The 15,102-nt window shown below is 45.0% G+C and overlaps 1 protein-coding gene across 2 annotated transcripts; it reads left to right on the top strand.

The window, feature by feature from the left end:
• Nucleotides 1-2,443: 2,443 nt before the first annotated feature.
• Nucleotides 2,444-14,852, top strand: RIMOC1 (RAB7A interacting MON1-CCZ1 complex subunit 1). 2 transcript variants are annotated; one of them, XM_083703675.1, is made up of 6 exons: nucleotides 2,444-2,577; nucleotides 6,107-6,213; nucleotides 8,270-8,416; nucleotides 10,685-10,816; nucleotides 11,538-11,652; nucleotides 12,743-14,852. In XM_083703675.1, exons 2-6 carry the CDS (start codon nucleotides 6,118-6,120, stop codon nucleotides 13,027-13,029), a joined length of 777 nt encoding a protein of 258 aa, XP_083559801.1. In that variant the 5' UTR covers nucleotides 2,444-2,577; nucleotides 6,107-6,117; the 3' UTR covers nucleotides 13,030-14,852. The 2 variants fall into 2 exon arrangements, with proteins under 2 accessions (XP_083559801.1, XP_083559800.1); XM_083703674.1 differs by lacking the exon at nucleotides 2,444-2,577 and adding an exon at nucleotides 3,680-4,901.
• The last annotated feature ends 250 nt before the right edge of the window (nucleotides 14,853-15,102 follow it).

Below are 15,102 nucleotides of genomic sequence, written 5' to 3'. Positions count from 1 at the left end.
ATCATGCATGTAGTAAATCTGGAATAAAAAGTATGGCTTTGTAGGCATATTGTGGGACGTGGAATCCTTTAAAAAATGTAATACTGTATCTTTTGGTACAACAAATGTCAACATTTTAATCAACTCTGTGATTGAGACTGGTTACATTTATTCACGTTTGCTGCATCTCTGTGTTGAGCTTTTTCTGATTAGCAGATGCTATTCAACCTGCTGCAAGATCTACTTAAAACTCACTTTTGAAACACTTCATTATATCAAAATTGCACGTGTGCCACAAGACAGCATTCATCTAAGTTTCTTATAACTTTGAGTATCCGTTCAGGTATACAGAACACCTTATTTGGCACTTACTTTCAAGCCACCTCACATAGTCTGCATTTCATGTGCTACATTCATGCATAAGTAATCCAGTGCAGAATGATAAAGCAACAAAGGTCGCCTTTAGATGAGCTGTTTATTGAGCATTCATCCAAATTTGCTGGCCCAAGGTTATGCAATGGTTAGACTGTTTTACTGTGCATTTGTTCCCATTTGTTTGTGTGGAAGTCATATGACAGCAGAGTATTTTTCTGCTTCAGAAACGTGTGAAGCACAATGGCTTAGAGCAGGGACCGATCCACTGTCCTTCAGAGCCTGTGGGGGGCCGGACTATATTTTTGGGAGGAAAATGAATGAATTCTTTTGCCCCACAAATAACCCAGAGATGCATTTTAAATAAAAATACATATTCTACTCATGTAAAAACATGCTGATTCCTAGACCGTCCGCAGGCCGGATCCGATCCCCAGGTCTTAGTTTACCTACCCTTTTTTTAATTTAGAGGATCTCATAATGCCAGATTCTAAGCTCATTAAGGTTATGGAAGACAATCAGGGTTGTCTGAAATTGATAGGGTCAGAGAAGGTAAATACACGTACTAAGCACATAGACCTAAAATGGTATACAATAAGAGATTTGAGCCAGAATGGGTTTATTGAAATGCAGTATCGTCCAACAATGGAAATGACAGCTGATATTTTAGCAAAGCCTTTGTTGAAATGAAAGAAAGTTTTGAGAAGTTATGTGCTAAACTAAATTTTATTAATTCAAATTAGGCACAGTGAAGAGATTGTAACATTTGTGACATTTATTAGGATGTCTGGCATCAGGTGGGCAGGGCTTATGTGTTGTGCTCTGGAATCGGCCCCTCCTTTCGGGTGTTCGGTTAAGTTCAAATGGACAGGCCAACTGTCATTCTTGCCTCATGATGCTGTTTTAGTTTCTCTCAGACAGTATGTTATGTTACGATTTTCTTTATTGTTAAAGCTTTGTTTGACATATACAGTACTTGTCTTGAACAAATTTCTAAAAGAAAAGAAACATTGCTAAAAGAAACTCTGCTAAAGAATGGTGGAATATCCTAAACTGGGTGGGGGGATATTCCCAGACTCGCCAGCATGCCCCATTCAGAGTGTCACTGAGGCTAGCTGTGCCCTGCAGGTGGCTTGGGTGCCTTGCAGGTCCTGCACTGCCTGAAAAAGCAGTGTGAGGCTGGCATCCGCCTGCCGCCTCCCCCTCAGCTGCCCTCTGGGTGGAGGGTGCCTGGGAGGGATGCAGCAGCTTGGGCGCAAGCCCCACGCTTCTTTGCAGGCAACATGGGAGGGACACAGCTCCAGCAGCACACAATCCTGAGGTCTGTGAACCACGCAGTGTCTCTGAGGAAAGCACCAGGGTGGCACCTTTCTCCATCATAATGGCTGTGCTAAGTAGCATCTGTGCCACCTGCCTTTTGGGGGGTTTTTGCCCTCCATTACCTGAATGAAATGAAGGACTGGTGCAGCCAGGGGCTGGAAGGCGGAAACATGAAATTCTTTAGAAGGTAAAAAGAACCTACTTGTCTTCCTAACTACCCAGGGGCCTAGAATCGGGGGGGGGGGGGCATTGCCCTGGGTATTTTTTTCTTGGAGGGTGGGGTGGTGGTACATCAAGGCACCCTGCCCCGTTGTGAGTTGGAGGGCGCCTGGGAGGGACACAGTGGCTCGGGCGCTGCCCCCCACGCTGCCAGCGCAGGGCCTGCAGGGCACCTGAGCTGCTGCATCCCTCCCAGGCACCCTTCTGCTGGAGGCCAGCTGAGGGGGAGGTGGCAGGCAGATGCCAGCCACTAGGGCTCTCTATGCCACTGCCTTAGGGGCCCAGGAAATCTTTGTCTACTCCAGAAGATCAGCCAATGGGAGTTCTGGAGAACCTTGGGCTGGTGAACTCACAATGGGGGCCATGCATGGACAGGGAAATTCCAGAATGCCTTCAGTTGGCTTTGGAGTCAACTGCCACCTAGCTGAGTTCATGGCTGCTCCAAGTGCACTTTGGGACTTAGTACAATACGCTGCTGAGCTGGCTGATTCTGAGGGTCCCATGAGCCGCCATGACTGTATCCTGAGAGTGTCACTGAGTTATTTGAAAGGGGAGGGGAATCTACCTGTCTTCCTACCCACCTACCTACCCATCCACCCCATTTATCTTCATCTCTTCCTCCAAAGAGTTAAGACAGCAAATCTACTTCTCCTCTCCCCCATCGTATCCCCACAACAACCCTGTGAGGTAGGTAAGGATGAGAGACACTGACTGGCCCCCAAGGTCACATCCTCTTATTCAGTGTTAAAAATGGTGTCCAGGCGGATTTTTAGAATTCGGCAAAGCATCCAGTTGTTTGGTTTAGTTTTGTATGGCTGCTGTCGGCAACGAACTCTCACAAGCCTTGGGCACGCAGGGCATCGCTGCTGCAGCTTGGGGTGGCGCCATTTCTTCTTCTTTCTCAGCTGCTTTATTCTGGGACTAAGAAGGATCCTAGCAAATAATAATAATAATAATAATAATAATAATAATAATAATAATAATTTATTTGTACCCCGCCCATCTGGCTGGGTTTCCCCAGTCACTCTGGGCGGCTTCTAACAAAGATTAAAAATACATTAAAATGTCACACATTAAAAACTTCCCTGAACAGGGAAAAGAAGGAGCGGGTCCCGCAAAAGGCAGGTCAGGTCATCGTGGAGAGTTAGCCATCTGGTTTCCAGGATATAGGCCTCGAAACCCGAAACGCGGGTGAAGGCAGTGGGTTTCTTTAGGGTATTGTAACCCAGGGCGACGACAAAGCTGGCAATGCCGTGGGCCTTCCATCTCCTCCGGCGGCAGCCTTGCAGTTTATGGGGACGCCAGTCACCTTGCAGCCGGCGCGAATGTCCCCTCCGGCAAATATAATGTTCTGCCGCCGGCACAGATCAGATCAGACACCCGGAGCAGGAGGACAGCAGAGGCAGCGGGAGCCGGCGGGGTGGCTGCTGCTGTGGTGGCGGCGGCGACATCTCCTGCCCGCTCGCCCTAGCTTTGTCTCCCTCAGCGCCGGGGCTGGCCTGGGACAGGCCCCGCCGGGCCTCCATTCCCTCGCCCTAACAGGACGTGGCGAGCCGGGCCGAGGGCGGCCGAAAGGGCGACGAGGGTAAACCCCGCCCGCTAACGGCAGGAAAGTGACAGTTGCTGAGCGGTGGGAGGGGCAGCGTTCAGTGCGCGGCTTTGAATTCAAAGTCAATTCAAAGCGGGGCGAGGGCGGGCAGGCGGGGCGGGGCTGCTCTTCCCTTGCCCTACGGTGGCTCCTTTGGGACATACTGCGCAACGGCGGAGCGCGCCCCGCCTCCCCCCGTGACTCCGCCTCTAGATTCGTGGCCAAGCGCCGCGTAGTCTTGGGTTAGCGCGCGCATTGCAGACGCGTGGAAGTTCGAGAAGTCGTGGTGTAATAAAAATATGGTTCCCACCCCCTGCTCCAAAATACAAATAAAATCCCCTAGAAATTTTAACGGTTATGTTTTTACTTTTGATGATTATTGCCCTATCAACTCTTGCTTTCCTGTGATGGTCATTTAATCTGGAAGATGGTAAGACACAGGTAGAAATACACGTCCTTTACTTGTTCCTATTCGGTTTCTTAATCAGTCGAGAATTCTTCCTTCCTACTTAACCACCACCGCATAAGGTAGGCAAAAAAAATATAATCGAAATTATAGATGGGGCCTTTGGAGGCAGAGATAATGGGTGGCTTAAGCTTGCTTATATTCAAGATAGCTTTGGCTTATGGTTCTTCTAAACAGCTCCTCTGAAAGAAGAGGGGAGGAAATACAGTATTTATCTTCATCATTAATTAATCTAGCCTTGTCTGTGTCTGCGTCCTCGATGGGGTGGTGAAAGAAACCGAGGGGGGGGGAGGGAATTAAGTGCTGCTCATTTTATATATTAGGCTGTGAACGTCATTCCCCCATTTTGAAAGAGCGTTCAAGTTTGTTTGTTTTTCTTACTTCCAAACTCAAAGCTCAAAAAACAAACGACCCTGTCCTGGCCCCAGAGCTGATGGGTGCAAATGAGCTGCTGACTTTACAACAACTGCCCCCCCAAAAAAGGCGGTATAGTCCTTTAGACCAACAGTCAGCTCGCCTTTCAAACCGATCTTGTAAAGAAAAAGAGACAAATGCTCCACTGTGAATTAAATCCGGACCAAGATCTGCGGTATCGATGGCTGGGGGGGTGCGCGTGCGTGTCCCAAAACCCGGAAGTGGCCTCAGCGGTTTTAAAACCCAGGAATCCAGGCAAGTTGACCACCTCTATACTTTTCCTATCTCTCGTGGCTACAAAGCCTCCGCGGCGCGATCCCCCTCTTCCTCCCCTCTCCCCTCCTTTGGGCTGGAGCGTATCACGTGACGAGGAAAAGAAAGAAAGAGGCGTGGTCTGAGTAGCAGCTGCCAGCCCGGACCTGGGAGGCGAGCTCCGCGCGTTCCAGATGGCCGGGGCCGGTTTCGCTGCCGAGCTGCGGCTGCGGCTTGCGGCGCTCAAAGGCAGGCTGCAGCGCTCGAGCCAAAGCGAAGAAGCCTCCGAGGGTAAGAGCGGGGTGGTTAAAACTGCGAAACCCGCTGCGGGGAGAAGCGCTTCCTGTTTGCATTGAACCTCCCACTCTCCCCTTTAAGCTTAATTGGGCGGTCCTTGGTTTTAGGGTTTGTTTTTTCTTAATTAAAAACCTCCCATTTCTTGGGTATTTTTCATCGGCGGCGGCATTTGTAGGGTATGTGCCCAGTGCAGCATTTACGTATAAGCTAAACAAGCTATAGCTTAGGGCCCCACTCTCTTGGGGGCCTGCAAAAAATGGAAAAAAAACTGGATGTAGTTTCCAAAATATGAGAAAAAACACACAAATAAAATAAAACCTACATACAGCAACAGTGTTTTGTGTTGTGTAGGCTCCTATGATATAAGTAATGGGCCCTGTCTGCTTCCTAAAATATCACTGATTTGCTCATTTCTATATATAGGGTGCCTACATTCTGCATGAATTGGCTGCATGGCAACATGTGCAAATGGCTTTAGATACCTATTAGATCCATAAATTACCATATAGTATATGTTCAACACACAAAAAAGCGACAATTTGTTGTTGACAAAGGGCAGCTGGACATATAAAGGGCCCCATTACTTTCAGTAGCTTACAGCCTCATCAAACCTAAATCCGGCCCTGTATATGCCCATGGAGGTGCAACCAGAAGCAAGGCCTTTCCCCCAGATTAGATGTCTGCATAGGATTGCAAACCTAAGGACGTAGGAAACTGCCTGATCCACACCATGGGCGCATATGGTTTATTGTTGCCAACACTGGCTGGCAGCGGCTCTCCGATGGATTCAGTCGAAGGCACCTTGCCAGCCCTACCTGGATGAACCTGAGGCCTTGGCATGCAAAGGATGTTCTCTGCTCCTGAGAGCAGCTGCGTTCTCCTGGATTTGTAAAGGGTTTCTCATTCATTATCTATGTAGTGAGGGTTTTGGGGGTTGGGGTTCTGTATCACACTTGAGCCCCTTCTAATTTCTTGGGGTCATGGATCCAGAAAGGGTTAAAAAATATAATGGATTGTTGTACTAGTCAGGCATGTTTTTTGTGGCACCTTTGTAGCTCAGTATGAGACTTTTGCTTCGAACCTTGTGCAGAAGCTTTTGCATGAGCCACTAATGTTTTACAGGTTCTGAATACTGTGGGGAAAATACTGTCTTATATGGATTGTGTTTTGAAAAGGTCTTTGTCTCTTTTCATCAACAGATCCCTTCTTAATGCAAGCTTCTGCTACACTGGAAAACTTGACGGACCTTTGTAACCAGCCTGGAGAAAATGGCACACTTTCCAAACTCTTGCAACTTTATACGCAGGTACTGTGCAGTGATGAATTTTCAGCTTTTAGGCTGCAATTTTAAGCATGTATGCTTGGACAATAGGATTCATAGTATGTGAACTATAATATGGTTTGTACTGGCAAATAAGAGAATTTCCCAGTGAAAGAGTCACTATGAAATAAATGCTTTGTTTGTGGTTAAACTGGAATGAGGTTAAAATTAATAGCACTGTGAATACATCTTAGAGTTGTATGTTTAAAGGAACAGACCATGGGCAGTCCATGAACCAGTTTATGGGCGTGGTATAAATATTTTTATTGATTTATTTACCCTATTTTGTATGTATAAACTGAGGTGCTGTTGTCAAATTTCAGTGACACAAATAAAAAACTAGCTTAATGGTGATTAAGATGAGCTTATGTTTGTGATTCCATTGACTTATTAAATTTGCTTAAATGCAGTTTTCTGCCTTGATCTTTCTGTGGCTTAAACTGTAGAGCAGTTATATATTCTAGTTACTGTTTCTGTTTCATTTTCTAATTTTATTTTAAAGAAATTAAGAGGGCTTGATATGGTCAGTGCTTTTTTTGGGGGGGGCGCATACCCCTAAACATTTTGTGAATATTTGTACTTTTGTCCATTTACTGTATTTATTTTTCCTGATTTGAACTATAAAATGGTGATTTTCTTGAGTAAAAAAGAGAGTGCCCCTAAACATATTTTTTTTAAGAATAAAAGCACGGGGTACGGTTATGTTAGGTTTCCAAGGGGTTGCTCGAAAGCAAGCAGGCAAGTACCTGTCCGGAGCGCCACTCTCCCGTGGCTGACTCATTCACTGGCAGAATCCGTGAATGGGCGGGGCTTAAACTTTCCCAAGAAAGTAATTTATTGATGCCTAGTCTGCGCCTCCTCTCTCTGCACGAAACCTTACTGCGCAAGTAGCGCGTGGGTAATGGTGGACCTCTCCCCTCCCCGCTTTGCCCAGGCAAGGTGTCCTGGCAACGCCTCGCCTCCTCTGAACCTTGCAGCTCCTCTCCACTGGAGGCCTGGTTACTCTCCCCCGCCGAGGAGGAGCTGCTTTCCACAATCTTTGGGGGCTCTCTGTAATCCATCCGGCTTTTCCTCTCTCCCTCCTGAACCTATGGCAGCTCCCTGACAGCTTATATAGCCATAACATGATAACTTCTGACCTTCACTGTTCTTAGATTTGCTCAGACTGCTTGCCCCAGATATAAGTGAGATGACCTAAGACAGTGGTTGATAAACACAGCAATACTTGCTACCACAAATTCTTGCCAGCGTAGAGCAGGCACACAGGAAACTGCCTTATCAGGCTTTTATTGATAAAGTCAAGCTTTGCCCACTCCGAATGGCAGCAACATTACAAGGTCTTTCTTACCACCTGGAACCTAATCCCTTTTTAACTGGAAATGCCAAAGACTGAAGCTGGAACCTTCTGCTTGTAAAACATGTCTTATTACCACTGAAGTCGACCCCTTCCAGAACAGCCTTAAAACTGAGGTGCTGAGCTGATTCATTGCATCAGTATATTTGTCAAGGCAGAGAATAGCAGACCTATTATGCTAATATCCACCACAGGATGCTTAATTTTCAAATTCTGAGGTTACAGAGAAGGTATTGGTGACCTGGAAGTGTTGAAGGTAAATGTGGTCTTGCAATGATCAGTGATGCATGCCCCCCCCCCTTATTTGTATATTCTAACATGCTATCATGATCTTCAGAAAGGGATTCCAGGATACAGCAGTGAAAATACTTGTACAGGTTGAATCCAGCCCAACGCTGGCATTACCAAATCCATCCTTTGCACTGTGGTTTGTAAACTTCTGGTTAGAAATCCTTGCAGCCTGGTCAGGGGAGAGGGGGAAGTGTAGAAGGGACTTGCTTTAAATCCCCTTCTTAGAAAGTTGCCTTAACATAGTACTTTGTTTAGTCATTTAGTCGTGTCTGACTCTTTGTGACCTACTAGTAACATAGCACTACTCAGGGCTTACTTGGACAAGGTGAACGGTCAGCTAGGAAGGACGGAACAGGTTGCAGATTGTGGTGCTGATATTCTTCCACCTTTTTAAAGGCCGTCCTGGATATCACATATTTTGAGGAGAACCAGCTTGTCGATGAAGACTTTCCAGAGGAGTCCTCTTTGCAGAAAGTTGAGGAACTAATCAACACACTTTCAGAGCCAGAGATCTTGATTGATGAAAGCGGTACATCTCAAGAAGTGAGTACTAAGTGTTAAGTCTCATTCGCCAATATTTCTTTAAATTTCATGTAATACACAAAAACCACCTCTAAGCCCTCTTGCCTTCAGTGTCTCATTTTCTTTGTTTTGAATTTTTCAGCCTATAGCATTCAGTGGTATTATCAGCGAAAAGTACTGACTTGACACCCGATGGTTGTGTTGAACTGTGTTAACTTTTACAGGTGAAACTCAGAAAATTAGAATATCGTGGAAAAGTTCCTTTATTTCTAAACACCCAACTTCTTCTGCAATTACCGTTTGAGGCATTCCCTCCTTATGGAGGGTCTCAGTGATGGCCTTCTGCACAACTGTCAGGTCAGCAGCCTTCCCCATGATTGTGCTTCCTACTGAACCCATTGCAGGTGTTATGGATTGAATAGCAACTGCACCTTTTCACAATATTCTAATTTTCTGAGATTGTTAATTTGGAGTTTTTATCAGCTGTACCCCATAATCATCACAATTATAACAAATAAAGGCTTGACATATCTCGCTTTGCATGTCATGAGTCTATCTCATATATCAGTTTCACCTTTTAAGTTGAATTACTGAAATAAATGAACTTTTCCACGATATTCTACCTGATATTTCACCTGTACTTAGGGAAATTCACTGTTGTCATGCCTCAAGCCAGAATTTTTGTGTTGGTGGTGGGGTCCTTAAGATGTGAGAAGAGAATGCAATACAGTGGCCTGCATCTAAATAAAGGCAACATAACCTAATTTAATGAGGGATGTGGGTGGCGCTGTGGGTAAAACCTCAGCGCCTAGGACTTGCCAATCGTATTGTCGGCGGTTCAAATCCCTGCGCTGGGGTGAGCTCCCGTCGTTTGGTCCCAGCTCCTGCCCACCTAGCAGTTCAAAAGCACCCTTAAGTGCAAGTAGATAAATAGGTACCGCTTTATAGCGGGAAGGTAAACGGTGTTTCCGTGTGCTGCGCTGGTGCTGGCTCACCAGAGCAGCTTCGTCACGCTGGCCCGTGACCCGGAAGTGTCTCCGGACAGCGCTGGCCCCCGGCCTCTTAAGCAAGATGGGCGCGCAACCCCAGAGTCGGTCACGACTGGTCCGTACGGGCAGGGGTACCTTTACCTTTTTAACCTAATTTAAAGTTTTTAGGTGCTATTTAGCTAAGCTTTATCCCGAGTAATTTTCTGCTGAAATTAATGAAACTCACCTGGTTATGTTCATGAATTTCAGTGGCTCTACTCTGAGTAAAAGTTAGTTAAATACCACCCATTGAGTTGCCTTAAGAGTGCATTATAATAAAAGAAAATGAAATTATATATTTAAAATAAGCACCTGTTGCTTATAATTTTACCTCAGTGCATTTCTACTCATTAGCTAGATTACTGGAAGACAGTGTGACACAAATCCTATGCATGTTTCATGCAGAAGTAAGTTTCACTGTAGTAAGATTTGCTCAAGGATACATTGGATTGCACCCATTCTGATAGGACCCTGCCTGCCTGTTTTGTTTTATTTTGCCACAGTAAAAGCGGAATCTGTAACCCAAAGGGTTTGTAACCTGAGGTGTTTGTAACCCGAGGTAATACTGTAATTGAATATAATGGAGATACAGTGGTGCCTCGCAAGACGAAATTAATTCGTTCCGTGAGGCTCTTCGTATAGCGCTTTTTTCGTCTTGCGAAGCAAGCCCATTGAAAGCTTAGCGGATTAGTGCTATTAGCGGTTTAGCGGCTTTTAGCGATCAGCTGATAAGCGGCTTAGGAAAAGGGGGGAAAAGGAAAAAAAAAAACGAAGGAACTCGCAAGACTTTTTCGTCTTGCGAAGCAAGCCCATAGGGAAATTCGTTTTGCGAAGCGCCTCCAAAACGGAAAACCCTTTCGTCTAGCGGGTTTTCCGTCTTGCGAGGCGTTCGTCTTGTGGGGCACCACTGTAATGCAATGAGGGAAGTACAGGGGGGAAATAAATTGAGACAGGCTTTGCATGTAGAAGTTTTAGTTGTGCACCCGGTCAGCTCTGTTCAGTATATGTAGTTCTACAAACAACTGGGTTTCCTGTGTCTTGTGAATCTGAATCCCTGAAAGTGTGGATACAGTATACAAATCTGATTTGTTTCATGCCGTTGGGAGACATTCATATTAAAAGATATGAAACACTTATTTTTTAAAAAAACCCTCAAACTCATTCCACCAACTCATTTCCAAATATGCTATATTTGCCCTTTTTATTCAAGGTTTAGGCATCTTAATCAATGTGGATATCTGATTTATTTATTCATTTCCAGCCACTCGCAGTGCTTGGTGTAGAACTGCTGGAATGTCTTTACTGGAGGAGAGGAGCCTTACTCTACATGTTTTGCCACACGGTGAAAGGAAGGAAGGAGAGGTTGATGAATAAGACCGATTTGTTTAAAAAGGTAAATCCCTTTCTGCTTAAAAAGTTGTTGTTGGCACCCGTCTGTTTTGAGACAACGGCGGAGAGAGCAGGGTTTTGCCTTCAGTCCTGCCCAGCAGAGCAGCAGGACTGCGGATACAGCCGTGGCTACAACACTCCATCATGCTTTGTTGCTGTCCAGCCAGGGTTAGGATTGCTCTGTTAGTTGACATCGTGCAAACTTGGTAAATAAAGCCCAGCATGTTTAGGATTGCATAGATCCTGCCAATCTTCGTCCAGATTTAATTTACAATTTAATGTTTGTCTCTTTTCCTTAGTATACAAGAGAGGTTTGAAAGGTTACCTGACTGTAGGTAAAGGACTGTACCTCAATGGTAGACCCCGTATTTTGCATTCAGAAGGTCCAGGTTCAATCTTTGCCATTGACAGGAGTCTTGCCCAGCCCTGAGACACCAGACAGCTACTGCCAATCATTGTAGATAATACTGAGCTGTAAAGTCCAGTCGCCTGGCTCAGTATTAAAGCAACAGCTTGTGTTTGCCTTCTTTAGGAGTTGTGTAAATTAAGCGGTTCTTTTGCACCCAGCGGCTCTCATGCAATGACTGAGTCCTGTTTGTCATATTTATTGCTGTTTTTTCAGCTTTGTGACTAGAAGAAGGGGGGGGGGGACATTCTTTCAGAATGAGGAAATGAAGTTTGAGACTAAAATACATAAAATGCAGTGTTTAAATTTTCTTCTTCAGTTTCTTAATGAAGGAATCCAGTACTTGGTGAAGATGCTTGAGTTCAGATGTTCTGATCACCCCATTGAGGACTTCGTGTTTCAAGACACGGACACAGCTAGATTAATACATGAAGGTAAATATTCCGTATGGTGCTTTTTTGGTCTACTTTTCTTTTAGAGAAGTTGTTTAAAAGAACACAAATCAAAGATAATCTTGGATATAAGCTATTTTAAGCCACCCATTATCTCTCCCTCCATAGGCCCCATCTATAATTTTGATTATTTTTTGCCTACCTTAGGAGGTGGTTGGTTAAGTAGGAAGAAAGCATTCTCAACTGATTGAGAAACCAAATAGGAACAAGTAAAGGATATATATTATTAGCTGCCTTATCTTCTACATTAAATGATCCTAACAGGAAAGCAAAAGAACACAGTTGATGCGACAATAAGCTTATTTTTGCTTTTATTATCACAGTCTAAAAAAGTATCACCCTTGAGTAATTTGTGAGATTTTTGTCAGTGGACCTCTTACACCCACACTTGAGCCCAGGTCAGGAACAATGCTAAACTATGGTTTACTGTTCCATGCATGGGCCGCTGGCTTGCACACTCCCCTATCCACAAGGACTACATTGGTATCCCAATTGGAATAAACCACCTGTGACCAGTATCTTGGGAACTTTATGCTGCACACTACAGAACTTGTAGGGACGCGGGTGGCACTGTGGGTTAAACCACAGAGCCTAGGGCTTGCCGATCAGAAGGTTGGCGGTTCGAATCCCCGCAGTGGGTTGAGCTCCCATTGCTCGGTCCCAGCTCCTGCCAACTTAGCAGTTCAAAAGCACGTTAAAGTGCAAGTAGATAAATAGGTACCGCTCCAACGGGAAGGTAAATGGTGTTTCCGTGCACTGCTCTGGTTTGCCAGAAGCGGCTTAGTCATGCTGGCCACATGACCTGGAAGCTGTACGCCGGCTCCCTCAGCCAGTAAAGCAAGATGAGGGCTGCAACCCCAGAGTCGGCCACGACTGGACCTAATGGTCAGGGGTCCCTTTACCTTACAGAACTTGTGAAGAGGAACAGGTGCAATTTTACGGATTTCTCTTATATGTTTGTCGTTCACAAATTGCAGCCTTGTCATTTGCAAAATGTAGCTATTAGATAGAAGTTGTACCTATTCAGAACCGCTGCTCGCCTTCAGCTGCTTCTCTCTCCTATCTTTGGTAGGCATATTTAGTGACACCCACCTGCTGGCTATGATGTACTGCGGAGAAATGTGCTACTGGGGACTGAAGTACTGCAGAGAAGTTAAGGAACGAAGTCGAAGCGCAGAGGCAGGATCAAGCAGGGAGCAACCCGGAAGCTCACAGAGCGAAGTTCTGGACCATCGAGAGACGGGAGAGAAAGTGCTCCTGAAATACATAACTGTGTGCGAAGGACCATTGAGACTGCATGACTGGGATACCAAAAACGCAAAGCTTATACTGGACTATTTTAAGCAGTTTTCTGCCTAATTGACAAGGCCACTGAGAAATGGGGGGGGGGGGCACACATTATTTTTTCCTTTTAGAGGCTATATTCCCTTGCAAATAATCCATTGGGGACCACATGACACGGGTGGTTAGAGCACTGCTTTTTTTTCTTTCTTCTCCCCACAAATTACTTTTTCCCCTTCCCCCAAATCTTCACTTAACCACAGTGGGCCTGGGAAGATATGATGCGACATGAATGTTTGTTGGTTTGGGTGCCAAAGATGCTCAATTCTACCACCTTGGTTTCCCCTACCTATTCCCAGTGTCTTGTCTGACTCATTCTCCTTGCAGCAGCTTCCACTTTTGCTGGAGAGAATTGAGAGTCAGGAAAGCACCAGGGAGCTTGGAGGACTGACCACAAAGAATGGCAACTAGAGCTTCCCAACTCTCCTTCTCCCAGCAGCCATCGCTTTTGCTGAGCGGAATGAGGGAGGGACTGGGAAGCAGGGGGCTGGCTTGCAGCAGAGGAGATGGAGGGAGTTGCAGAGGAGGGGTTTGGGGCCTAGGTGGAGGCACCCGAGGCCAGGTAGAAAGGTGCTGTGGGCTGGGGTTGGCAGAGACACTAGCAGTTCCTTGTCCCTGATTTAAGCAGATGGTGTGCCTTCCCAGAAAACTGGGGGCAACCTTGTATAGCTCCTTGCAAACCTGAAGGTGTAATTTGTGCCTTTAAACAAATACACAACATTTCAGAGCATATCTTGACTTAATTTCTGTACTGTTTACGAAACTGCCGTACAAGTTATTTTACAGTAATCCTTCTGAAGCTGCTCCAGTTGCCAACAGAGTATAGTTCTCCAGGTAAAGTTTCAGGTAAACCTAAGTTGTTGGCATCCATCTAGAGACAATGGAGTGTGCTGGGGCGGGGAGTGAAGTCAAACTGCTGTGTTAGCAGCACCAAAGAAAGATGTTCTGTTTAAAATCCATATAATTTAGCTTTGTTTGGTACATAAAACACATGCGAAATTGTGTAGAAATAACTAAAAATGATTACCAAGTAGCTGCAGTTACATTATATATTATTATTGCTGTTATTAATAATTATTATTATTTTACCCATTGAAGATACCTAAGACTTTGGAGGAAACCCAGTTTGGCATCAGCCCCGTGCACAGAGATAAGCAGCACACAAGGATGCAAAAAATAATAATTAGATGTCATTTCCATGTTTGCAGGAGTTCTAGGGTTGCTACCACTTCTGGAGTGACTTCGATGTTGCTGAATTTCTGCTCCCCAGCAGAGAAGTGAAAACTGCAGCAATGTCTCAGTGAAGTGCTCTGTTTCTGGGTGTCTGCCTTTTCTAGAATATTTCCTTCTCCCAGCCACTCAGCACCATGTGGCCACCGAATGCGCTCAGTCCTTCCTGGGCTGCTCTGCCAATGTTTTGTGCTTTGACCAGCCCTTTTTGCATTTTGCTGCCTGTTCATACTTCCCTCTTCTACGTGGATTAGGTGGAAGAGAACAGAATAACCTTTCCATTTAATGTTTATTCATTAGCATGGTTTAATTCCCACCTTGGAACTGTTGCATGCTGCAGGGCAGGGCTAACAATAAATATATGCTTGCATCCTACATCAGGTTTTTAAAGGGCCTAATTGGCACGGGAGGGACAATTTGGGATGACAGCAGGGCGGACAGCTCCTCCTCGAAAATCACTGTCCTCCACTTGCAACATTTAGGCTTTTTAAAAAAGTTGGTGTGCAATGGAAGCTTCTTTTTATTTATTTTTTAAGTTTGTATAAATAAAAATGTATCATTGCAAAAGAAAACCCAACTAATAACATTTCAATAAATTGAAAACAACATAAGGCTGTACATTGTCATTGTACTTACCGTATTATTCCAGTATATCAGGAACACTCTTTTTTCCATAAATTTAGTGGGTCAGTTTGCATTCTCCTATAGTAGGTTAATTTAGCCATTGTCACAACAGACAAGACCTTTTTGAGCCATTAAAAAACAATAGGAGGTAAGCTCTTTTTCAAGGTGTTTGTTTTTTTTGCAATTGTAATTTTTGTAGTCATAATTAGGTCAGATACCACTTCTGTATAATTTTGA

This window comes from Podarcis gaigeae (genome assembly GCF_964106915.1).
Source record: "Podarcis gaigeae genome assembly, chromosome: 11".
Lineage (NCBI taxonomy): Eukaryota > Metazoa > Chordata > Lepidosauria > Squamata > Lacertidae > Podarcis > Podarcis gaigeae.
This window is presented reverse-complemented; position numbering and strand designations above follow the sequence as displayed.

Coding starts and splice junctions, on each gene's coding strand:
- RIMOC1 (XM_083703674.1), top strand. CDS start 4,805: ATGGCCGGGGCCGGTTTCGCTGCCGAGCTGCGGCTGCGGCTTGCGGCG. Junction 4,902..6,106: donor AAGCGAAGAAGCCTCCGAGG/GTAAGAGCGGGG, acceptor TTTCATCAACAG/ATCCCTTCTTAATGCAAGCT. Junction 8,417..10,684: donor AAAGCGGTACATCTCAAGAA/GTGAGTACTAAG, acceptor ATTCATTTCCAG/CCACTCGCAGTGCTTGGTGT.